The 26,851-nt window shown below is 48.0% G+C and overlaps 1 protein-coding gene and 2 long non-coding RNA genes across 3 annotated transcripts in view; 1 reads left to right on the top strand and 2 right to left on the bottom strand.

Annotated features, from left to right (window-relative positions):
- LOC134956758 (uncharacterized) overlaps positions 1-26,851 on the bottom strand; it is a 287,907-nt gene that overhangs the window by 35,087 nt on the left and 225,969 nt on the right. The gene's annotated exons all lie outside the window — the stretch shown is intronic.
- LOC134956757 (uncharacterized) lies at positions 20,917-23,030 on the top strand. The gene is made up of 3 exons (XR_010186152.1): positions 20,917-21,070; positions 22,634-22,783; positions 22,893-23,030. It is a non-coding gene; the product is annotated as an uncharacterized LOC134956757 (long non-coding RNA).
- LOC134956756 (uncharacterized) lies at positions 21,328-23,848 on the bottom strand. The gene is made up of 4 exons (XM_063938724.1): positions 23,555-23,848; positions 22,919-22,978; positions 22,631-22,843; positions 21,328-22,009 (listed from the first exon to the last, which is right to left on the bottom strand). Exons 1-4 carry the CDS (start codon positions 23,706-23,708, stop codon positions 21,330-21,332), a joined length of 1,107 nt encoding a protein of 368 aa, XP_063794794.1. The 5' UTR covers positions 23,709-23,848; the 3' UTR covers positions 21,328-21,329.

Raw genomic sequence — 26,851 nt, 5'->3', positions numbered from 1 at the left:
CCAATTGAGGTAGGTTCTTGGAGGTCTGGAGATCTGTAAAGGAGTGTACAGCAGCTGGGCTTACTAACTGGTCGAGGCAAGATATTTCCAGTGAAGACCAAAATTTAAAAGAGGTTTTTTGTAATCCAGGGAGGAAATCTGGGTTACCTACGGTGGAAAGAGATGAAATGATAGAGGAAATATGTGGACATTTCTTCAATTTATCCCAGCAGCATAGAGTAGGGGTAATAGTAGGATATTGTATATCTGGAAGTTTAGGTATACAACAAGCCGTGTCAATGTCTTGCTTTAAACTACACTCCTCTATTGCAACCCATTGTTTGAATTCTTTCATCCAAGTCCATTCATGGTCCACATGGAACACAATAGGGTGTAAGTGATATGCAGATTAACAGTAGCTTTCTAATAGGTAGTGGGCCTGGACTTTTGCCCGCCGGGGAATATGATATCGCAAGATCCACTTCTTCTATTAAGAAAGGTTGATTGAGGAAGTTGGCATCTTCTGGAGGGAGGGTTGGGTATTGAAGAGATTTAAGGTACTCCGAAATGGCTTCTTTATGCGTGAGAGTCAGAAGTCCTAACATTCCCTGAGCTGTTGAGATTATAGGGTTTGGTATAGTAAGCAAGGAAGTAGTCTACAATCTTATTGGTCACAGTTTATCTCTTACCATGTTCGTCTTTTATCGTGTAGATGAATGTGATCACATGTTGTTCTCGTAAAGCTTTAGCCAACAATCCACCAGGTTTATTACCCCACTGATAGAAGCGGCTTTGGCATTTACAAAATGACGGTTTAAAAGTGTCATTAGAGTCTATTAAGGGCAGCTCTTGCCTCGGTTAGTTCCATCTAGTAATGTGGGGATATAGACACTTTATGAGAGGTTTCAAGAGTTTTTATCTTGGCCAGGAGCAAATTACTTTTTTTTTCTTCCTTTTTTAAGTAAGAGTGCAGGCACCGCGCAACACGCATTTGTGTGCTACCCAAACTGGATATGTGCATTTGAGCTTCTGTTAGTCTGCATATCACTTAAACCCTATTTTGTGCTGCGTGGACCTAAATAGTGTCTTCAGGTACTCTTCTTCTGATTCTTACGCAATATGTGTTTTTCTGTATGAACAATGCACCTCATTCAGAAGTGGTTGGAGTTGCTATCACTGTTGCTTACATAGAAGCAGCAGCAATAGCACTAATATGGTAATGCAGCAAGAGGCGTCATACCTCCTGCATAAATTACTTATCTGAACTGCGACCTAGAATGCAGTATCGGATCATCTCCGGCACCATCATCCGGTTGCGCGACCCTTAGGGTCACGCAAGCCTGTCACCGCATTTGCTATAGATTATAAGCTTGCGAGCAGGGCCTTCCTAACTCTATTTCTGTCTGTTTTTGCCCAGTTTTGTTCTATAATTGCGAAAATGATAATTATTGCTTACACACTTGCTGGTTTGTTGACTTGTTAAACTTGTTTCCATTTATTTCTGATTCTTTAGTTGTCTGTATTTATTTGCTAAATTGACTTTGGAACGATAATCTCTTGCTATTGCTCTGTCTCCATTGTGGCTGAAGTACTACGCTGTTACATGCCATTTTACGTGTTTTCCATGTTTCTTGCCTGTTTTGTTATTTTACTTTATATGAGCGTCAAATATTTAATAAAAAAATACCCAGTTTAAAAAAAAAAAGTATAGAATTCACACTGGCGGTTATATAAAAGCTCTTTAGCATAATACCATTTCAAATCTGCACTGCACTTATACAGCAAAGCTTTCAATATGCAGGGCATAAACCACAGAGGACTTATCAGCTTATTGTTCTCTGGGTGCTGTGGTAATGTGAAAGAGCAGGTACCAGGACCACGCACAATCTTTACATTTATTACTCATCCGACAATAATGCACATTTGGACCTTGATCAACAACCATATCAAAATAAGTCATTTACACATACAGTAAAATATTCAACAAATATCTTTTTGTACAGTTAATTGAACCACAATATGTACCCTACAGCGTGTTCTTTCTCAGCACAGGACTTAATGAAGCATTTTTTATACCTACTGCATTGCATTCATGAACATGCCTTATGTAGCCACCTTTATGCCAGAACTCACTCATGTTACGACGATAATGGAGTAGATTTAAATAAGAATTTACTCACCGGTAATTCTATTTCTCGTAGTCCGTAGTAGATGCTGGGAACTCCGTAAGGACCATGGGGAATAGACGGGCTCCGCAGGAGACTGGGCACTCTAAAAGAAAGATTAGGTACTATCTGGTGTGCACTGGCTCCTCCCTCTATGCCCCTCCTTTAGAACTCAGTTAAGGAAACTGTGCCCGGAAGAGCTGACACAACAAGGAAAGAATTTGGAATCCAGGGTAAGACTCATACCAGCCACACCAATCACACTGTACAACTTGTGATAACCATACCCAGTTAACAGTATGAACAACAACTGAGCCTCAGTAACAGATGGCTCATAACAATAACCCTTTAGTTAAGCAATAACTATATACATGTATTGCAGAGAGTCCGCACTTGGGACGGGCGCCCAGCATCCACTACGGACTACGAAAATAGAATTACCGGTGAGTAAATTCTTATTTTCTGTGACGTCCTAGTGGATGCTGGGAACTCCGTAAGGACCATGGGGATTATACCAAAGCTCCCAAACGGGCGGGAGAGTGCGGATGACTCTGCAGCACCGAATGAGCAAAGGCAAGGTCCTCCTCAGCCAGGGTATCAAACTTGTAGAACTTAGAAAATGTGTTTGAACCCGACCAAGTAGCAGCTCGGCAAAGCTGTAAAGCCGAGACCCCTCGGGCAGCCGCCCAAGAAGAGCCCACCTTCCTTGTGGAATGGGCTTTTACTGATTTAGGATGAGGTAACTCTGCCGCAGAATGAGCTTGCTGAATCGTGTTACAGATCCAGCGCGCAATAGTTTGCTTTGAAGCCGGAGCACCCAGTTTGTTGGGTGCATGCAGGATAAACAGCGAGTCAGTTTTCCTGACTCCAGCCGTCCTGGCTACATAGATTTTCAAAGCCCTGACTGCGTCCATCAACTTGGAAGCCTCCAAGTCCCGAGTAGCCGCAGGCACCACAATAGGTTGGTTCAAATGAAACGCTGATACCACCTTTGGGAGAAATTGGGGACGAGTCCTCAATTCTGCCCTGTCCATATGGAAGATCAGATACGGGCTTTTACATGACAAAGCCGCCAATTCTGACACACGCCTAGCTGAAGCCAAGGCCAACAGCATGACCACCTTCCACGTGAGATACTTTAGCTCCACGGTCTTAAGTGGCTCAAACCAGTATGATTTCAGGAAATCCAACACAATGTTAAGATCCCAAGGTGCCACTGGAGGCACAAAAGGGGGCTGAATATGCAGCACTCCCTTAACAAACGTCTGAACTTCAGGCAGTGAAGCCAGTTCTTTTTGAAAGAAAATAGATAGGGACGAAATCTGGACCTTTATGGAACCTAATTTTAGGCCCATAGTCACTCCTGCCTGTAGGAAGTGCAGGAATCGACCCAGCTGGAATTCCTCTGTAGGGGCCTTCCTGGCCTCACACCAAGCAACATATTTTCGCCACATACGGTGATAATGTTTTGCTGTCACGTCTTTCCTAGCCTTTATCAGCGTAGGAATAACTTCATCCGGAATGCCCTTTTCCGCTAGGATCCGGCGTTCAACCGCCATGCCGTCAAACGCAGCCGCGGTAAGTCTTGGAACAGGTCCTGTCTGAGAGGCAGAGGCCATGGGTCCTCTGAGATCATTTTCTTGTAGTTCTGGGTACCAAGTTCTTCTTGGCCAATCCGGAACGATGAGTATAGTTCTTACTCCTCTCTTTCTTACTATCCTCAGTACCTTGGGTATGAGAGGAAGAGGAGGGAACACACAAACCGACTGGTGTCACTAGTGCGTCCACAGCTATCGCCTGAGGGTCCCGTGACCTGGCGCAATATTTTTTTAGCTTTTTGTTGAGGCGGGACGCCATCATGTCCACCTGTGGCAGTTCCCAACGATTTACAATCTGTGTGAAGACTTCTTGATGAAGTCCCCACTCTCCCGGGTGGAGGTCGTGCCTGCTGAGGAAGTCTGCTTCCCAGTTGACCACTCCCGGAATGAACACTGCTGACAGTGCTAGCTTGTGATTCTCCGCCCATCGAAGAATCCTTGTGGCTTCTGCCATTGCCATCCTGCTTCTTGTGCCGCCCTGGCGGTTTACATGGGCGACCGCCGTGATGTTGTCTGACTGAATCAGTACAGATTGGTTTTGAAGCAGGGGCTCTGCTTGACTCAGGGTGTTGTAGATGGCCCTTAGTTCCAATATATTTATGTGTAGAGAAGTCTCCAGACTTGACCACTGTCCCTGGAAGTTTCTTCCCTGAGTGACTGCCCCCCATCCTCGGAGGCTTGCATCCATGGTCACCAGGATCCAGTCCTGTATGCCGAACCTGCGTCCCTCGAGAAGATGAGCACTCTGCAGCCACCACAGCAGAGACACCCTGGCCCTTGGGGACAGGGTGATCAACCGATGCATCTGAAGATGCGATCCGGACCATTTGTCCAACAGATCCCACTGAAAGATCCTTGCATGGAACCTGCCGAAGGGAATTGCTTCGTAAGAAGCCACCATCTTTCCCAGGACTCGTGTGCAGTGATGCACCGACACCTGTTTTGGTTTCAGGAGGTCCCTGACCAGAGATGACAATTCCTGGGCCTTCTCCTCCGGGAGAAACACCTTCTTCTGTTCTGTGTCCAGAATCATTCCCAGGAAAAGCAGACGCGTCGTAGGGATCAGCTGCGACTTTGGGATATTCAGAATCCAGCCGTGCTGTTTCAACACTTCCTGAGAGAGTGCTACGCTGACCGAGATCGTCCAAGTACGGGATAATTATAACTCCCTTTCTTCCAAGGAGTATCATCATTTCGGCCATTACCTTGGTAAATATTCTCGGAGCCGTGGACAGACCAAACGGCAACGTCTGGAATTGGTAATGACAGTTCTGTACCACAAACCTGAGGTACTCCTGGTGAGGTGGGAAAATGGGGACATGCAAGTAAGCATCCTTGATGTCCAGCGACACCATAAAATCCCCCTCTTCCAGGATTGCAATAACCGCCCTGAGCGATTCCATTTTGAACTTGAACTTCTTTATATAAGTGTTCAAGGATTTTAAATTCAGGATGGGTCTCACCGAACCGTCCGGTTTCGGTACCACAAACATTGTGGAATAGTAACCCCTGCCCTGTTGAAGGAGGGGGACCTTGATTATCACCTGCTGGAGGTACAGCTTGTGAATTGCCGCCAGTACTACCTCCCTTTCCCTGGGAGCAGCTGGCAAGGCTGATTTGAGGTAACGGCGAGTGGGAGTCGCCTCGAACTCCAGCTTGTATCCCTGAGATACAATTTATACAACCCATAGATCCACTTGTGAGCGAACCCACTGGTTGCTGAAGTTTCGGAAATGCGCCCCCACCGCACCTGGCTCCGCCAGTGGAGCCCCAACGTCATGCTGTGGACTTAGTGGAAGCAGGGGAGAATTTTTGTTCCTGGGAACTGGCTGCCTGGTGCAGCTTCTTTCCTCTACCCTTGCCTCTGGCCAGAAAGGATGCTCCTCTGACCCGCTTGCCTTTCTGAGGCCGAAAGGACTGCATTTGATAATACGGTGCTTTCTTAGGCTGTGAGGGAACCTGAGGCAAAAAAGTCGACTTCCCAGCAGTTGCTGTGGATACGAGGTCCGAGAGACCGTCCCCAAATAGTTCCTCACCCTTATAAGGCAAAACCTCCATGTGTTTTTTAGAATCTGCATTACCTGTCCACTGCCAAGTCCATAATACTCTCCTGGCAGAAATGGACATTGCATTAATTCTAGATGCCAGCAGGCAAATGTCCCTCTGTGCATCCCGCATATATAAGACGACGTCTTTTATATGTTCTATGGTTAGCAAAATAGTATCCCTGTCGAGGGAATCAATGTTGTCTGACAGGGTATCAGTCCATGCTGCTGCAGCACTACACATCCAGGCTGAAGCAATAGCAGGTCTCAGTAGAGTACCAGAGTGTGTATACACAGACTTCAGGATAGCTTCCTGCTTTCTATCCTCAGGATCCTTTAGGGCGGCCGTATCCTGAGACGGCAGTGCCACCCTTTTAGATAAGCGTGTTAGCGCCTTGTCCACCCTAGGGGATGTTTCCCAATGTAACGTATCCGTTGGCGGGAAAGGGTACGCCATCAGTAACCTCTTAGAAATCACTAGTATCTTATCAGGGGAACTCCACGCTTCTTCACACAAATCATTTAATTCATCAGATGGGGGAAAAGTCACTGGCTGCTTTTTCTCCCCAAACATAATACCCCTTTTGGTGGTAACCGGGTTAATATCAGAAATGTGCAATACATCTTTCATTGCAGTAATCATGCATCGGATGGCTTTTGTAGACTGAACATTTGTCTCATCCTCATCCACACTGGAGTCAGACTCCGTGTCGACATCTGTGTCTACCATCAGAGCTAGCGGGCGTTTATGAGCCCCTGACGGCTTCTGAGTCGCCTGGGCAGGCGCGGGCTGAGACCCCGGCTGTCCCAAGGCTGCTGCGTCATCAAACCTTTTATGTAAGGAGTTGACACTGTCGGTTAAGACCTTCCACATATCCATCCAATCAGGTGTCGGCCCCGTCGGGGGCGACACCACATGTATCTGCCCCTGCTCCGCCTCCACGTAACCCTCCTCATCAAACATGTCGACACAGCCGTACCGACACACCGCACACACAGGGAATGCTCAGACTGAGGACAGGACCCCACAAAGTCCTTTGGGGAGACAGAGAGAGAGTATGCCAGCACACACCACAGCGCTATAATACACAGGGATTTACACTGCTTATAAGTGATTTTCCAGTAGCTGCTTGTTTGTATCGATTTGCGCCTAAATTTATGTGCCACCCCTCTCTTTTTAACCCGTCTTGTACCTGGATACTGCAGGGGAGAGCCTGGGGAGCGTGCTTCCAGCAGAGCTGTGAAGGGAAAATGGCGCTGGTGTGCTGAGGAAGAAGGCCCCACCCCCTCAGCGGCGGGCTTCTGCCCCGCGTTTTCTTTACTTTAATGGCGTTTTTTTTTACACATATACAGTTTGGTGACTGTATTATGTGTATATTTAGTCAAAAGGTAATATAATTGCTGCCCAGGGCGCCCCCCCCCCCCCCAGCGCCCTGCACCCTACAGTGACCGGAGTATGTGGTGTGCTGTGGGAGCAATGGCGCACAGCTGCAGTGCTGTGCGCTACCTTAATGAAGACCGGAGTCTTCTGCCGCCAATTTCATCTCCTTCTTCTGTCTTCTGGCTCTGCAAGGGGGACGGCGGCGCGGCTCCGGGAACGGACGATCGAGGTCAGGCTCTGTGTTCGAACCCTCTGGAGCTAATGGTGTCCAGTAGCCTAAGAAGCACAAGCTAGCTGCACGCAGGTAGGTTTGCTTCTCTCCCCTCAGTCCCACGTAGCAGTGAGTCTGTTGCCAGCAGATCTCACTGAAAATAAAAAACCTAACAAATACTTTCTTTCTAGCAAGCTCAGGAGAGCCCACTAGGAGCACCCAGCTCTGGCCGGGCACAGATTCTAACTGAGGTCTGGAGGAGGGGCATAGAGGGAGGAGCCAGTGCACACCAGATAGTACCTAATCGTTCTTTTAGAGTGCTCAGTCTCCTGCGGAGCCCGTCTATTCCCCATGGTCCTTACGGAGTTCCCAGCATCCACTAGGACGTCAGAGAAATAAAGTTTCTTAAACAGACAAGCAGTGGTGTTTTCTGGAATGCAATAGAGAAATAATAGCTGTAATCTGATTGGCTGCTATGGGCAACACCACCCCTTGTTTATTTTAGAAGCTTTAGTAAATCTGCATTGATGTGCTTAACACTCAGGGGTAGATGTCTGATTAGTTATTATGGGGGAAAATGGAATCAGCGCATGTTCTGTGTGCTGATACCACTTCTCTCCCATGTACATACTTGCATACGCTCTCATATTGTCCGGGAGGCTCCCGATCATTGGATGGCGTTCCGATCCCCTGGAAGGGCAGGCAAGTCTCCACTAGGGTGGGGCAGCCAGAAAATCAGTAAGCATGCTCATGTATCACTGTGGAGATGTGTGCTAAAAGACAGGCGGTGCTATGTGCCCCTGTAATTATCGGTGCTGCTATCTACAAGATAGTACGCCGATGTGCTAGGCAATGTATGAATGGTCAGTGACACTGACCATTCTGATACCTGCAGTTATCGTTTCAACAGCTGCAGGCAGGGCCGGATTAAGCCTTGGTGGTGCCCGGGGCACTTAAGACAGGGGGCCCCGATGGAAGATTGGAGATGTATATTAAATTGTGCAAACCTCCCAATGTGTCCCATTCCAGGAGGGACAAAATGCTCTCTACCTGGACTTCCCACTTAGGGGTACATTTACTAAGCAGTGATAAGAGTGGAGAAGTGAGCCAGTGGAGAAGTTGCCCTTAGCAACCAATCAGCACTGAAGTAACATCTATAATTTGCATACTATAAAATGATACAGAGCTACTGATTGGTTGATGGGGAAATATCTTCACTGGCTCACTTCTCCATTTTTATCACTGCTTAGTAAATGTACCCCTTAATGTATGATTGGCCTCACCTGTGTTGAATGATTTAATTGATAAGAAAGGTATTTCAACACAGGTGATTGCAATCATAAATTAAGAAGGAAGTCCAGGAAGAGCATTTTGTCCCTCTAGGAATGGGTCATGTTGGGATGTATGGATTGTGTATATTAAATTTAAACCAATGGTGTATATAAGCCGCTCATAACTTTATTGTGATTACATAAACCTTTTACTTAAGCTAGCTTATCACTAAATAAAACCACACCACACACTGAAATAAAGACACGGACACAGTAGCTGGAGTTAAAGGTCAGACGATGTTTATTAATCGCTGACCAACTCTTTAAACTAATAATTGAGGCCGAATTAGAATTGAATTGAATATATATTAACTTTAGTTTGGAGGATGGCAAACAGAAAACCGCTGCCAAACACCAGCACCCGTCACCTAGATGACAAACCACCAAACCAAGGAGGGGAGTACACATACCCCGCCTCCTTCCCGCATAACCCGCATTGTGCTGGCCTTACCCCTCTTTCTCTGGCAAACGTTCGGTTCCCGCAGGGGAACGTCTAAATGTCCAACCGCAAGAAAAGGACACACCTGCCGTCCATTTAAAGAGGGAGCCCCACAATGACCACTTATGCCTGTGTGACAGCTGGTTGGCAGCGATTTCCCGCCAATCTGGCTTTCAATAGCCCACAGCAAGAACAAAAAACGTAGACGCATTCTGGGAGGGCGGGCGGGCATAAACTGAAAGGCAAGAGGGAGTCTAGCAAGATGGCCACCCCCTATATACTAACCTAAGACCCTCCTCTTCATCCTGATGCACAACCCCTTAAACCAATAGGAAAAAACCAACCGGGAAAACTGATCTGCCTAGCAACTGCTTAGTCATTTAACAACCAATCACAAAAAGTTGATCGCTTATATGGCCTCAGGCTTATGCAGCCTTCAGCTTATCTAAGCCGCTCATAACTTTATTGTGATTACATAAACCTTTTACTTAAGCTAGCTTATCACTAAATAAAACCACACCACACACTGAAATAAAGACACGGACACAGTAGCTGGAGTTAAAGGTCAGACGATGTTTATTAATCGCTGACCAACTCTTTAAACTAATAATTGAGGCCGAATTAGAATTGAATTGAATATATATTAACTTTAGTTTGGAGGATGGCAAACAGAAAACCGCTGCCAAACACCAGCACCCGTCACCTAGATGACAAACCACCAAACCAAGGAGGGGAGTACACATACCCCGCCTCCTTCCCGCATAACCCGCATTGTGCTGGCCTTACCCCTCTTTCTCTGGCAAACGTTCGGTTCCCGCAGGGGAACGTCTAAATGTCCAACCGCAAGAAAAGGACACACCTGCCGTCCATTTAAAGAGGGAGCCCCACAATGACCCCTTATGCCTGTGTGACAGCTGGTTGGCAGCGATTTCCCGCCACCAAGGTTTTCCAAACCGCCACCGCCATCCGCAAACAGAACCTTAACCAACCAGAAACTAACTAGCTCTAACGAAAAAGACCGAAAATATCTTCCAGAAAAAACTGCACTCCTTCCGGAGAAAGGTGAACCCCATCGTCTCTATAGAACTGCCTGTTCCGCAGCACCAGCAGAGGATGCTTAATTGCCACTCCGCCTATGGCCTTGACAAACAGAGACACCGTCGAGATCACCTTTTTGCGTGCTTTCTCCAGCGCCGAGAAACGCACCGCACCACGCCAATGGAAACGGGGCACCATTTCCGACCAGACAATGCATACCCCAGGCCAGTGACAACGTATCGCCACCACATCCGCCTTTATAGACAAAATCAAGTCTATGCCTTTAACTCGGCCCAGATCATTACCACCCAGATGAATGATAATACAACTGGGGCGACCCCAGCGGCGCTCCCTAGAAAAAAGGACGCGCAACAAATCACCCCATAACATGCCCCTAACACCTAACCATCTAAATTGCCGGGACCCAAAAATCTCAGTCGCCCTAGATGCCATGGGATGTTTCTCCGCCCAAAAAACATATGAATGACCAACCATCCATATGTGGTCTCCAAAATTGCTGACAGCTGTAAAAGAAAATATCCTAATGTCAGATTATGCACATAATCTGTAACTTAAACACAACGTAACCAATAAAACCCAAGTGAAAGAGAAAACTCAAAAAACCTCCCGTGGACCTTGGTAGAACAGCCAATTGAAATTAGGCCCCCTCGGAGGAAAAATTTTAAAAATTCGCTTCACACCCTCGATTCCTGAACGGTAAGCGTTCAAAAACCGACGAGTAAACACGTTTTTGGGTCAGCGCAACAGGCGCACTTATAATTTATCTATACGGACATAGGACTTATAGGAGGCCGACTTCCAGCGACCCAACTCCCGAATAGCCGCTGGTGATGAACCAGCGGCCGCCGCATGGGTAGCCGCCCCAATCCGAAAGGAATGAGTACCGAAGTCCGCCTCCTGCAAGCCCAACGCCGTCAAACATTTCTTGAACACCGATGAGAACTGAAACTTTGTCAGAGGGTCCAACTGCGCGTGCACCAGCAACTGGTTGCCCCCCGGAGGTCTTAACCGCACATACTCTTGCGTCAACCGCAGCGGGCAAACGCCCATACCTCCCTGAGCCTCCAAGGACAACCAGCGACCCCGACCTGTTTGATCTGTCTTGGACCGCACAATCCTACAGAGCAACAGGCCCTCCTGCAAGCGCACATTCTCGTAGAGCAGACCCGATTCCCGGGACGCCTTGCTGCTCGCCACTAGCTCGCTCACCCGAAAAGCCCCGAAAAAGGCAAGGGCATACGCGCTACTAAACAATGCCACCTCAAATTCCGAGGACGCAATCCGAGGTAGCACACGCAGCAATTCCGCTAGCAGCTGCAACGTTATAGGCCTACGTGAATCCGTAGGCGCCGGGTGCAACCTAGCCCAACCTTTCAGCGCTCTGGAAAGGACAAACGACCCCGTGGGGTCCGTTGTCCCGTGGAGTCGCGAGTGAAAGGCGATGCCCGCAAGGGCAGTAGCCATGGCCGCTTTTGACCTACCGTTTTGGTAATGCTCCCAAACAAAGGTCAACAGGGCGTCGGCCGAGGACTCACCTGCTACCCCGTACCTACTCTGAAAGGCTGACCAATCCCGCCATGCAGCATCATACGCTCGTAGCGTAGAGGGAGCCAGTGCACACCTGGCCAACGCCGTTAGACCGCTTCGACCATCTGCCAGACAGAAGGTGGGCACTGTAACCCCTCTGCCTCCGCTCCCGGAACCAACGTCCTGAATTTGTCAAACTGGAACCGGGACAATGCATCCGCAATTCCATTGTCAACTCCAGGTACGTGGCGAGCCCTAAAATTAATATTGCGCTGCAAACAAACCAACACTAAATGCCTTAGCAATCGCAGCGCCTGCGGAGATGAGGAACGCTGGTTATTAATCGCATGCACTACCCCTAAGTTGTCGCAAAGAAACAAAATGTCCCTATTTGCGAACCGTCCGGCCCCTAACTCAAGCGCCACTAAGATCGGGAACAATTCCAGCAGAAGCAGGTTCTTGGTAAACCCACGCGTTACCCAAGATGCCGGCCAGGCCGCAGCGCACCATGAGCCAGCGAAGAACGCGCCGAAACCTCGACTGCCTGAAGCATCCGTGAACAACTGCAGCTGCTTACTGGAACAACAAGGAGCGGGCCACAACACTTCCCTGTTGAAGGACACCAGGAACGAGACCCAAATCCGCAAATCATCCTTGATCTCGCGGGAAAGGTACACGGAGTGATTCTGTCGAACCGTCCCCGCGGTGGCCCGCTCAAGTTTGCGACAGAAAATCCTACCCATGGGGATAATCCGACACGCAAAATTGAGAGAACCAAGCAAGGACTGCACCTGTTTAAGCCGAACCCTGCGTTTTCCTAAACAGTCTGTAATCAAACCCAATAGTTTCCGCACCTTATCCTCGGGCAAGCGACAGCACCCCCCTACCGTGTCAATCTCGATACCTAAATAGCTAAGACAAGTGCAAGGACCCTCGCACTTATCCTGCGCAACCGGTACCCCTAAAGCGCAGAATAACGACCTGGCCACCGAGAGAATGTCCCCACAGACCGAACTGTCTCCGGGGCCTACAAAAAGAAAGTCATCCAGGTAGTGAGCCACCCCCATCTGCCCGGAGGCGGTCTGGACGCACCAGTGCAAAAACGTGCTAAAGCACTCAAAGTAGGCGCAGGAGACAGAGCAACCCATGGGGAGACACCGATCGACGTAGAATTCGCCCCCTATTTTGAAACCCAGAAACCGCAGGGAATCTGGGTGTAGCGGGAGTAGCCGAAAGGCCGACTCCACGTCCAATTTTGCCAACAGACTCCCCGGACCACAATCCCGCACTAATCGCAGCGCGTCGTCAAACGACTGATATCGAACTCTGCATTGGGCTTCCGGGATAGCGTCGTTGACCGACAGCCCCGGCGGGTGCGACAAGTGCTGTATCAAACGAAACTTACCTATGGCCTTCTTGGGCACTACCCCTACTGGGGAAATGCACAAGGAGGGCAACGGGGAAAGGGCGTAGGGCCCAGCCATGCGCCCCAGCCCAATCTCCCCGTCAACCTTCCGCCGGACTTCCTGCGGGAATTCCCGAGCCGATCTCAAATTCTGGCGTGCAACCACATACACCGAATCCGGGATTGGCAAACGAAAACCGTGCTGAAAGCCCTGCAAGAGAAACGATGCCGCCGACTCATCGGGGTACAAGGTAAGCCAGCGCTGCAACTCGGGAACTATAATCGGGGAGAAGGCCTTACTTGCCAATTCCACCGGCCTCGGTGGAAGCGGCAGGCTTACCGCCTGTCGCCGCGGTGCATTCCTTGGCCGGGTGACTGGCTCCGCACAACCTGCATGAGTGGCGAAAACGACAGCCCGTTCCTTTGCCGCATTTGCCGTCGTTGTAGGCAAAGCACTTGCCTTTTCCCGTCAATCGAGAAGCCACCGCCCCGGCCGCCCCGGGCTTCTTGGCCGTGACGTCCGGGGTGGGTTTGACCTGCTGCGTGACCTCCAACCACACCTCAACATCCTTAAAACCCGCGGGCAGGGTGGGGTTGCCATCCTGATTGCGACGAAACTTCTCGTCGTAATCCCGCCACGCGGAACCCTTGGATTTTAAGTACATATCGTGTACTAAAAACAAATATTTCACCAAGTTGGCATACTCCGCGGGACGCAATTCCGTGTAGAAGCCATGAACACCAAAAACCCACGCAGCCACTGGTGAAAATTGCGAAACGCATTTTCCCCAATACCACCCGGTTTCTTGGCCGCGTCAAAACCCTGCCGCATTTCCTCTGTAAGGGTGAATATGTCTACATACTTCCCCTTACGTATTTTTTCCCGCATGCGCTTACGAACCCCTCTTGTCACTGCCGTGTTGGCGCAATGTACCATCTCGCCGTAACGGGGAGGGTCGGAGGGGACCACCTGCGCAGGAGCGGCCACCTTGTGCGCCTCCTTGGCCATTCGCCGCGCGATGAGCCTAGCTAATTTACGCGGGCGCCGCGGAGAGCCGGATGATACGCTGCTAGAAGACGAGGAACTACAAGTTGAAACGTGTAAAGGAATATTTAGCTCACCGGAGTTTGAAGGACCCGGAACCGCGTCGTCCGCTGCACCCGCCTCCGCTGATGGCCGTACCTCCACGTTCGCAGTCGCGCTTGTCCGTGACCTTCGCCTCGTGACGGGCGTAGCCCCTGAATTAGACGGAACCTGCAAGGGAGAAAAAGAGGGGACAACCGGCACCGGGGGAACCAGAACATCATTAACACTTGTCCGCAAATGCGGAGGCGGAGAGCCCGTCCCCCCGTTCCGTGGCGGATGGCCGCCCGGCAGCTGCAGGGAGGGGGCCCCCGCCGAGGTGTACCCGATCGACTGCGTAAAGGCTGACCCGCTCACTGCACCGAAACTCGCGGGGTAAGTCGGCCGCCACGCCGTATGCGGCGGGCAGCCGCCCGCCCCCGCCCATCCGTATGACGCCGGAAGGAACTGAGGGGGCGCCGCGAGAGGGGGCCAACTCTGTGCCACCTGATACCCACCGCCCGGTGCTTGCCCTGACTGCAGGCCCGCAAAGGCCGGCAAGGGCACCGCGACTCGGGGGCCACCGACCGACCACGTGGACTGCACGCCGGCGCCCGCGCTGGCCCCGTGCGGGGAAAACTGTGTGCCGGACACCGTCATGAAGCCCATGGAAGGCATGCTGGCGGCTAAGGGGAATGCTGGAGCCGGAGGCCACGCAAAACCCCCGGGGAAGGACTGGCTCCCCGCGAAGCCTTGCTGCGCTGCTACCGAAAGCGCCCCGCCGGGCGTCATATAAGCCGCCGAGACGGATGTCTGTGTGGACCCAAACTGAAAAGGACCGGGAAGGGCGTGGAGAGGGGTTTGAAAACCGACGAGCGGGGGCGCCGTTAATGGCGTCGGGGCGTCTGACACCCAGGAGGAGCCCGAGCAGGCCACCGAGGCCGGGGGAAAACCCTGCCATGTGACTGCCGCCGGGGCGGGTGTGGCGGCCGCCGCTGCCACGTCCCCCGCCCCGGCGACACTAGGCCCAAACGGCCCAATATTATTTAAATTGAGGTGTGGTGTGCTAAACCCCCCGCTGGAGGGGGGTAGTATGGGGCCCTGTATTGTCCCGGGGACAGCGGGAGCCGCTACCCGCTGCCCTGGGCTCATATCCCCCAGCTGCATATTGACCCCCCCTCGCCCCCCGCAGCTCTGCCGCGGCCGTCCGGCACAGCTTGTGCCCCCAGGACGCCGCCGAGAGCCGACCGCGGGGATGGAGGAGGAGGGCCGGAGGCACTTATGGAAGGAGGGAGGGAAGTCGTTTCGCCCGCGGGAGACGCCGGGGAGCGCGGCCCAGCCGGACCGCGCGCACCCGCGCCACGTGCAGAGCGGCCGCCGGCCGCCGGAGGGGAAGTGCTGCAGACGCCCGAGGCAGGAGGGAGAGGAGAGGCCCGTCCCGCTGCGAGCGCCGGGACGCGCGGCCCGGCCGAGCCGCGCGCATCGGCACCACGTGACGAGCGGCCGCTGGCCGCCCGTCTCCGTGCGGCAGGGGAGCGGGCTGTAACTGCCCGTCCCCGCCGCCTGTCTGAAACAGGGGGAAGTCCTCTCTGTGGCGCAACGCTCGGGGAGCGGGAGCGGAAGGCGCTCCCCGCATCCACGAGGCGCCGGGGGGGGGGAGCTGCACGTTTTGGACGAGGCATGGCAGAGGGGGGAGAATCTGCAAAAGTATACAATGACACGCAGAGAGGGGGCACAGCACTGTATAATGCCCTAGAGAAGGCAAATGAAATTCAAAAAAAAAAAAAAAAAACAATTTACAGGCAGTGAAAATAAGCAATAGTACTTATCCTTCCTGGGGCATAAACTGAAAGGCAAGAGGGAGTCTAGCAAGATGGCCACCCCCTATATACTAACCTAAGACCCTCCTCTTCATCCTGATGCACAACCCCTTAAACCAATAGGAAAAAACCAACCGGGAAAACTGATCTGCCTAGCAACTGCTTAGTCATTTAACAACCAATCACAAAAAGTTGATCGCTTATATGGCCTCAGGCTTATGCAGCCTTCAGCTTATCTTAGTTTTAACTAATAGGCTAATAATGCCTGGGTACTGTTTATAGCTCCACCTATTTGAAAGACAACTGTTTTATAAACTTTTCTTGTAGTGGAACAAAGACAACTTAACCTTAAAATACACATAGAAAAATAAAATAATGTATCTTGTCACATACAAGAAATGCAGCAGCCTGTGTACTACTTACACACTGGGACAGGACTCATGAGGACTTTGTGTGTGTCTCTATCTCTAGACCCAAATGGCTTAGTTGCATAACAGTTTACACAGAACTCAGACACCCAGAGGGGGAGGAGGAGAAGCTGGGATCCATGTGTCACTTACAGCTCTCTACACCCTCCTATCTCTCCTCTGGTCAGAAAGCTCCGTCGATAGCTCATGAAACATGATATTCCTGTGTCTCTGCCTGTATTGTACACTGTCCTGCTCGCATTCTGGCCACTGGTTCTGCTGCTGTTTAAGAGGGAAAGCTAGCGATGTCAGTGTACTCTGGCCGGGGGGCCCCTCACAAATGGGGATCCGGGGTACAGTATGCCCTGCATCCCCCCCTTAATCTGGCTATGGCTTCATGTGTCGTTGCCCATACACAGCCACTGTAGTGGCTGCTGCAGCTGCCGGGTTGCAGAGGAGTTCTCGTGAAGCTTGCAAGATCTCGCACATGCCCTGTGGAGCTGGCTGGGAGGAGAGACAGCACCATAGAACTAGGCTGATACGCTATGGACTGTGACAAGGATCGCCGGAGGGTCGAGTTCAATACATCTCATCAATTCTGCTTCCTGCTATGCCTCTGTAAAGAGGCGAAGCAGGAAGACAAATACTGGCACTGTCCGTGCCATGATAATACATCTCACCCTCCGTGCTTACATCTGCACAGGGGGTCCATAGACCTCTTGACCTCGTTGCATTCACTTTAGTGAATGCTGGCAAAGTTAGCAAGGTATATACTAAAACAGCAACATAGCCATTACCACTACCCACGGAGCAAGACAGAGGGGTTATTGCATCCATATACTGTAAGTAGCATGTTAACCTTCTTGACAAGCCATCACCTGCATTCTGAGATAAACATTGTCACTATCGACATAGGGGGTCATTCCGAGTTGTTCGCTCTACATTTTTCTTCGCATCGCAGCGATTTTCCGCTAACTGCGCATGCGCAATGTTCGCACTGCGACTGCGTCAAGTAAATTTGCTATGCAGTTAGGTATTTTACTCACGGCATTACGAGGTTTTTTCTTCGTTCTGGTGATCGTAAGGTGATTGACAGGAAGTGGGTGTTTCTGGGCGGAAACTGGCCGTTTTATGGGAGTGTGTGAAAAAACGCTACCGTTTCTGGGAAAAACGCGGGAGTGGCTGGAGAAACGGAGGAGTGTCTGGGCGAACGCTGGGTGTGTTTATGACGTCAAACCAGGAACGACAAGCACTGAACTGATCGCAGATGCCGAGTAAGTTTGAAGCTACTCAGAAACTGCTAAGAAGTGTCTAATCGCAATTTTGCTAAGCATTCGTTCGCAATTTTGATAAGCTAAGATTCACTCCCAGTAGGCGGCGGCTTAGCGTGTGCAAAGCTGCTAAAAGCAGCTTGCTAGCGAACAACTCGGAATGACCCCCATAGAGACCATTGATCTCACATACCGAACCAAATGAATGAATGAATAAAGACAGGCACTTTGGTCTTGCTGCTTGAAAATTCTGCAGGAAAACCGGCAGATAATGGCACCTGTGAAAAGCCGCCATTTAGTAAACAAACTCCTTTGAGTGTCACTTTCATGGTGCTTTCTAACTGGCTGGGAGAAGGGAAATTGCATGGCATTATCATTGGATAGTAGAAAAAAAATATTTTTAAACTTTTTCCCAGCTAAACAGATTTATAACTTAATGTAATAATATTCTCTGCAATATGTCAAATGCATTTTGTCATGATAGAGCCAAGTGTAATTGTTATCCATCTGTACAAACGCTGACAGTGACTGAAAACATACCACTTTGTGGTAGCATTGTGTTAGATCTCTATGGCAGATTAAATGCTTTTAGATTTACAAGTTAAAATCTATGACGCAGAATGGATTAATTGAATCTGGAGCTTTATCAGCATTATATCTCGTCTTCAATGCATCTATTGCATACATATAAGTAATGAAATGACACACAGATGGCATAGCTCATCACACTCCCCTTTTCTGTAGTGAAATGCATTAGGTATTTTATTCGTTTCTATATTTTCATTAAAATTTTGTGTAATATCACATGTGATACGACGACCATCAAATATGTTTGTTCTGTCATTACTTACAAGCATTCATTTTCCTTCAGGTGGAGGTGATTCAGAGCTGGACACAGCTTATGGGGTATATTCAATTCCTGTCGGAAACTGCCGTCACAATGTCAATCGGACTTTTAAAATAGTCGGTTTGCCATTGTCGGAACGGCCAAAACCTGTTGAGTTTGGCCGAGGTATTGAATACTGACCTGTTGGATCCTTTCCATCAGAAAGGATCCGACAAGAATTTAATATACCCCAATTATTTGGTTCCAGAAATTACCTCATTACTTTTATAATTTTAATGTTGTCACTTATGTTATTCATAAGGTGTATACACACGCAGTGTGATTCTGCCTAAAGGCCGCGATTTCCCTTGAACTCCCCGGAGTCAAGAACCACCGATATTGACTATACACACGGTGCGATTTTGGCTATGTACAATTTTGACTATATACAATTTTGACTATACTAGAAACTAGATTGTACACAATACTGCCCAACTCGATTACTGCGATCTGTAGATGAAGGACTTTTAGCAGTACCTAGAATCTACCGTAATTCATCTGGGGGTCGAGCTTTTAGTCATGCGGCTCCGACTCTATGGAACTCACTTCCCCGCACAGTGCGAGAGGCCCCAACTATAGAATCCTTCAAAAGTAGACTCAAGACTTTCCTGTTTACTCAAGCATTTCCATAGTGTCCCCTTTAGTATCTTCATGCTTCTGTATTTTATGAAAATGTTCTTCATTATTTTCTGTACTATATTATGCTATGTATCTGTTAAGCGCCTTCGGGTAAATTTACTAAGGTCCCGATTTTTACCGAGATGCCGTTTTTTCATCAAAGTGTCATCTCGGTAATTTACTAAGCAATAATCACGGCAGTGATGAGGGCATTCGTAATTTTTTGGAAGTAGTTGTAAAAAATTACGAATGAATACACCATCGGTCAAAATACGCCTGTTTAGATATGAATCTCTGTCATTTACTAACCATTCGTAATTGTAATGTCTGCCGTGAAAATGCATTTGCGGCCGTGAAAAAATACAAATCGTAAAAAAGTCCTAAAAAAAAACGCACCTGCTTTTGAAAAGCGTGTTTACACATGTGTACTCAATTATCCATTACTCACACCTGAATGTTTGGCCCTATAAAAGTGTTCCAGGCACATTTTGAAATTCTCTCACTCTGAAATGGCGGCTGTGGTGTGTGCCAATGACTTTCTGTTTGCTGTGGGATACCTTAGACTGCTCCATGAGGCTTCCAGAAATCAGGGCCAGGTAAGTGAACATGGTCAGCAGGTTGTCCAGGAGCCGCGGAGGCTGCGCCAGCCACGTTTTTTTAGGGGTCGTTTAAACTTAAACGCATTGTCCGATGATAGGGTCATACAGATGTTCCGCCTAAATAGAACCAACATTTTCCGCCTGTATGACCTTGTCAAACTGGGACTAGACCCTGAGACAGCACGCTCTCGCTCTGTCTCAGGCTTGCACAAACTCCTGGCTGTGTTACACTTTATGGCTACTGGGAGCTTCCAGGCTGTGGCAGGCGACGTTATTGGTATCTCACAGCCAACCTTTTCAAAATATTTGAATCAGGTGAGTCAAAAAATACATAGCCGGTTATGTTTAAGTGTTGCTTCTGTAAGCTCTTACAACACAGTATTGTATAGAATACCTAACATGACACTCACCTTAGATTGTTTAATGTCCACTCAGGTTTTGGATGTCTTGGATCCACATATTAATGCCTCAATCTGCTTCCCTACCCAGGAGTCGGAGTGGCGTGCTGTCAGGGTAGCTTTCTATGAGCTTGCTCGCATGCCCAATGTGCTGGGGGCCATAGATTGCACACACGTTCAGCTGAGATCACCTAGGGGCCGGCAATATATATATACTAATAGACATATGGCCCAATCCACTAATGTCCAGGTGGTCTGTGATGCAAAATTAAAAATTATGAGTGTTGTTGCAGGTTACCCTGGTGGCTGCCATGACTCCTTCATCCTCAGTCAGTCATCGCTCTTCGATAAATTTGAGGACGGACAAATGCCTGATGGCTGGCTGCTGGGTATGTTTAAAATGTGTTGTGTGTATGTCTTTTAACAACAAACTCTATTTTTGACTAGGGTAATGAATAATCTTACACATGTACTAATGTTGACTATATCTGTTTTTCAGGTGATGGTGGTTACGGCTGCTACTCTTGGCTCCTTACTCCATTGTCCCAACCTGATTCTCCTGCTGAACACAGTTACAATCATGCACATAAGGCTACGCGGAATGTGATAGAAAGATGTTTTGGTGTGCTGAAATCACGGTTTCGGTGTCTGGATAAATCTGCAGGCCTTTTGTTGTATAGTCCCTCAAAGGTGACTAGAATTGTGTTCTGCTGCTGTTTTCTCCATAATCTGTGTTTAAGTCAACATCTGGCACATGATGAGGGAGAAAGCAGTCAGCAAGCAGAGGAGTTAGAAACATCTGGTGACAGTGTGAGTACATATGTAGGGAGGCAGGTACGGCAAGAAGTGATTCAGCGGTATTTTTCGGGTAAGTTTTTGTAGGATGTAATTATCCTTGACTAAACACTTTGCAATACAAACAATTGTGTGTTTTGTTACTTACTGTTTGTTGTTTATAGTGGTGTGTACATTGTAGTTAGTTTATGTTATCAATACATTGTCATTCATTACCCCATAAAAACATACATACATACATAGCAGCTTCTACAATGTTTGAGACGGACACAGGAAGTTGTGTGTTTGTCAAAACAAATTTTTTATTGCGTTACACAAATGTTTTTGATGTATTATTTTTTGCGCGTGTGTGTGCTGGGTGCTGTGTTTTGTGCTGGCTCACTGGCACGTGCTCGGGAGGATCGCCGAACAGGGGAGGTTACTGGCGTTTGGCTAGGGGTCGTGGTTCCAGAGCTGGAGGTCACTTGTTGTGCTGCCATCAATGTTATGTTGTTGCTCAAATTATTTATGCTGGCATTCAGTTGTGTGTTGGTTGCAGTGTGGCTGGCTACAATCCGGGATAAAGATTCATTCACAACCTGGTTGTGCTGTATTAGTTGTATGAGTGTTTGGTGCTGGCGCTGTTGCTCATCAATGATGCGCGTTAAATGAGCCAGCATTTGGTTGTTGTCTGCCCGTATTTGCTCCATCGATGTTGCGATTCGGCCTACTTGGACAATCAGTCTGCCCGAGTTGCGACTAATGCGCGGTAGATGATGGGGCAGACTGGCAAGGTGTTGGGTATGTGCGGTCAGGCTGGCATTGCTTTGGGTCTGTTGGCTTGTCCAACTGGACCAAAAGTCATCTGGAATTTGTGGCTGGGGTGGAGCTTGTACCAGTTGTGGACTCATGGAGGCTTGGGGGATATCCTGCGGCTGTATTGGCTGGCTCGGGTCAACAGGTGTTAGTTGCAGTGTGAATGTTGCCTGTTGGTCTTGTCCCTGCTGGTCCACGTCGGGCATCAAGCTTGGCTCTGTATGGGGTGGACAACATGCACTGTTTACTTTACAAATAATATATTTGCTAGTTCTAAACATTTCTACATTCATAATACTCCATTATTTTTGTATTTTGAGTTGTGTTTTTAAACTTATAATTTATTTGGTTTACAAACACATATATACCATCACAGGCGTGCACATAGACTGACTTGCGGAATCCTCACCTAACTACCTCCCCTCCACAGCATTACAGTGTTCTGTCACCTCCCCTGTCCAGGATATAGACTGCTTACCTGGATATTCCCGAGGAGCGGAGCAAGTAAGCAGTCTACATACAGGACAGGGGAGGTGTGTGAACACTTTAATGGTGTGGAGGGGGTGGTGGGGTTTTTTTTTAAGCCAGTAATGTGTTGTTATTTTTATGTGCACGTGTGTGGCCTAAATTTTTACAAATGTCTGTTCATTTTTAAATTTGATGTTGGCGATAGCAACCACTAAGATATTGAAAAATTCTGCATTTGCACCTTTACAAATTTAAGACGTAACATCACATTGTTTGTTATGGCAAACATGTAATCTCAACTACAACTCACATCATAGTAACTGTACTGTGTAGATTATTTGCTATGTGTTTAGTTTATGTTTTGACTCACCAGATAACTGAGGTGATCTGGGCTCATCATTCTGTGGACTCGCCAATAGTGCCTGTGGTGGCTGGGGTGAGACTGCAGAAATGCGCCGCCTGGGTGGGGAAGATGGAGCCGCAGATTCAGAGACAAGACGCCGTGTCTTACTTGGCCTCCTGGGTAAGTGCCCCGAGCCCTGTGATGGGCGCCTTAGAGGAGGGCGGCTTACAGAAGCAGAACCTATGAGAATATATAAACATTAATATTTTGTACTTCTATGTGTTTGCAGAATATGTGACTACAGTGAATTCTTACCTGCAATCCCAGCATCATCCTGAGTTGTCTGTGGCCTGTCTGGCCGGCTGGTCTGTCGGACTGTTGAAAAAGTTGAAAAAACATTATGACCATACTTTGTCAAAAAATGCTAACTGCAAAGCCGTAGTGTACTGTAACCATCTTGTACGTATTGTAAATTAAACTAATTTCTGCTTAAGATCTTCGTGATTCCTTAATTTGTTATGTATATAAAAATGTACATGGTGTTGCACAAAAAAAACTGTAACATTGATGAATTATGTGTCAGATATTGCATAGATTGATTACTTGCAACTTGAACCAAAATTTAAATTAAAAGTTTATTTAAAAATTGAAGTAAAAAAAAACACATCATAACAAGCTGCTATTAGATACAACAGCTATGTCCAAGCAATATCTCATATTAATTATTGCAACTACACATACCAGCATGCACTGCACCTGATTTTGCATTATAAATTTTAAAAAATACAGCCAAGGCAAGATGGGAAATGCAGTTTCAAAACACAAAAACAGCATAAGGGTGCATAGGCCTGCAATACATGACCAACAATGTATGCATACATTTTAAAAATAATTTCTCCACCATTATCATTTTGCACACTTTAAAAAATAATTTCGATTTATCAAACTCACCATCCTGCGTGGGTCGGTCCGAATCCCGGACATGAGTTGCAGACACCACTTCTGCTGGAATCAGTGCCCGCACAGGCTCCTCCCACTCCCGATAGGTTGCCCGGAAAGGGGGGCCACCCCCGGTTTTGCGTGCTGATTTAGCCTCTTTGGCCATCTTGGCCTTGACACGGCGCTTTATGTCATAGAACCTCTTGCGACACGTGTCCTCAGTCCGCCTCACCACACCCTCACTATTTACGGCAACTATTACTTTCCCCCACAGGACAGACTTCCTGCGGGAGGACACCTTGGCAGCATCCTGACCAAACAATTGCCGATGGTGCTTCATCAGCTCACGCACCAACGCCATGTTTTCAGCATAGCTGAACTTAATATTCCTGCCAGTCTTGGTAGTGGTGCGTGGCTGCGGAGCCACAGCACCATCACTCTCACTGGAGAATGCAGCAACAGGCACCCCCTCCTCCTCCTCCTCACTAACCTCCTCCCTCTCACTAACCCCCTCCACCTCACTCACCTCCTCCACCTCACTAACAGCCTCCACCTCACTAACCGCCTCCCTCTCACTAACCTCCTCCACCACACTGACCTCTGAGTCAGACATGAGGACAAACGACACAAAACACAGAAAAATCAATACAGAAAACACACTCCTCCACTACTACTACTACACACCACACAGCCAACACACACGCTCACTCACTCACAAACAATGACAAAAGACTATAAAAAAAAAACAAGGACAAAAAAGTTTACAAACTGTGAAAAAACAATACTACAAATATGACAAGACTACTTACACACACAGTACAGCACTCAACAATCACAAAACTCCGCACCAAATCCACCAAAAACTCCACCAAACTCACCAACTCCAAATACACCTCCCTCTCTCCTCTCCACTAGCTAAACCCACGAGGTGCGGTGTGTTTGGGGCGGTTTTATAGTAATGTGCACAGACACTCCTCCATCACGAATACAACCAATCACGGACGCGTGACAAAAACGAAACTTAGGACTAAAAACGCGGCCGCAACATCAAAATCACTGCCGTAACAGACATGTGACGCAGTCGTAAAATAAACTAAAAACACGGCCGCAAAACAACCAAATCGGCCGCATTCTACACCAGAAAACCACGAATGACATCGACATCGGACAAAACAAAAAATACGAATACGACAGCTTAGTAAATCCGTCGTAACAAATTCAAAAAGTTGCAGTTTTACACTTTCGATGTCATTCGTGATTATTCTCCCACCAAATCGGGAGAATTACGAATGTTAGTAAATATACCCCCTTGAGTCCTATTGGAGAAAGAGCGCTATATAAATAAAATTATTATTATTATTATTAAAATTGCCTTGCCTGCACAGTCTATTTTTTCTTGCGATACCGACCCCGCGGAGCACGCAAAGGCGTCGCAAGCTGTATACACACGGTGCGATATGTACTATGTTTTCTACCGATATGGACTATATCGTCCATATCGGTAGTTCAACTTCAAATTGCACCAGGGCCCTCATTCCGAGTTGATCGGTCGCAAGGCGAATTTAGCAGAGTTACACACGCTAAGCCGCCGCCTACTGGGAGTGAATCTTAGCTTCTTAAAATTGCGACCGATGTATTCGCAATATTGCGATTACTAACTACTTAGCAGTTTCAGAGTAGCTCCAGACTTACTCTGCCTGTGCGATCAGTTCAGTGCTTGTCGTTCCTGGTTGACGTCACAAACACACCCAGCGTTCGCCCAGGCACTCCCACCGTTTCCCCGGCCACTCCTGCGTTTTTTCCGGAAACTGTAGCGTTTTCAGCCACACGCCCCTGAAACGCCGTGTTTCCGCCCAGTAACACCCATTTCCTGTCAATCACATTACGATCGCCGGAGCGAAGAAAAAGCCGTGAGTAAAAATACTTTCTTCATAGTAAAGTTACTTGGCGCAGTCGCAGTGCGAACATTGCGCATGCGTACTAAGCGGATTTTCACTGCGATGCGATGAAAAAAAACGAGCGAACAACTCGGAATGAGGGCCCATGTGTATGCACCTGTAGTTACAGTATTTTAATATTATTATTTTGTGTTAATGTGTTTTTGTTTTTATGTTATGTATACCAATTTAAATTGGATAATGTGATTTCCAGATATCATGTATTCAAGCAGAAAGAATCTTCTGCAGCGGATGTGTCTTATGAATGATGCTTACTCCTATATTACGGATGAAACACTTTTGTCAGCATAATTAGCATCATGTGCATGCATGGGTCTTGTTTGAAATATTTGCCATTGTGTCCAAATTTTAGTTGCTTTTAAGAAAGTGAAGGAATGATGAATTATTTACCTTAGTAAACCTAATTTCTTCCATTATCTGTGTTTTTTCACTCATGTCTGTCTCCCTAATGGACACTTCTAATCACCCCTTTTGGCTTGTGATCATGGGAAATGCTTCTAGTAACAGTCATTTGAACCTACACAAAAGGAAATCTAAAGGAAATAATAAGATTTTACTTACCGGTAAATCTATTTCTCGTAGTCCGTAGAGGATGCTGGGGACTCCGTAAGGACCATGGGGAATAGACGGGCTCCGCAGGAGATAGGGCACTTTAAGAAAGCTTTGGATTCTGGGTGTGCACTGGCTCCTCCCTCCATATCCCTCCTCCAGACCTCAGTTAGAGAAACTGTGCCCAGAGGAGATGAACAGTACGAGGAAAGGATTTTTGTAAATCTAAGGACAAGATTCATACCAGCCACACCAATCACACCGTATAACTTGTGATAAACTACCCAGTTAACAGTATGAACAATAACATAGCCTCGGTTCAAACCCGATCAACTATAACATAACCCTTATGTAAGCAATAACTATATACAAGTCTTGCAGAAGAAGTCCGCACTTGGGACGGGCGCTCAGCATCCTCTACGGACTACGAGAAATAGATTTACCGGTAAGTAAAATCTTATTTTCTCTAACGTCCTAGAGGATGCTGGGGACTCCGTAAGGACCATGGGGATTATACCAAAGCTCCCAAACGGGCGGGAGAGTGCGGATGACTCTGCAGCACCGATTGAGCAAACAGGAGGTCCTCCTCAGCCAGGGTATCAAACTTATAGAACTTTGCAAAGGTGTTTGACCCCGACCAAGTAGCAGCTCGGCACAGTTGTAGTGCCGAGACCCCTCGGGCAGCCGCCCAAGAAGAGCCCACCTTCCTAGTGGAATGGACCTTAACCGATTTAGGCAATGGCAATCCTGCCGAAGAATGCACCTGCTGAATCGTGTTACAGATCCAGCGAGCAATAGTCTG

Source organism: Pseudophryne corroboree, chromosome 9 (assembly GCF_028390025.1).
Source record: "Pseudophryne corroboree isolate aPseCor3 chromosome 9, aPseCor3.hap2, whole genome shotgun sequence".
Classification (NCBI taxonomy): domain Eukaryota; kingdom Metazoa; phylum Chordata; class Amphibia; order Anura; family Myobatrachidae; genus Pseudophryne; species Pseudophryne corroboree.
The sequence above is the reverse complement of the archived record's forward strand: the minus strand, read 5'-3'. Positions and strand labels throughout refer to the sequence as shown.

Bases quoted from the DNA above. Each gene is read 5' to 3' on its own strand.
- LOC134956756 (XM_063938724.1), bottom strand. From the start codon at position 23,708: ATGGCCAAAGAGGCTAAATCAGCACGCAAAACCGGGGGTGGCCCCCCT. The intron at 22,979-23,554 runs GTGAGTTTGATA...CTTTTTCAACAG, and splicing joins GGACCGACCCACGCAGGATG to TCCGACAGACCAGCCGGCCA. The intron at 22,010-22,630 runs GTGAGTCAAAAC...CACCCCATACAG, and splicing joins CAGATCACCTCAGTTATCTG to AGCCAAGCTTGATGCCCGAC.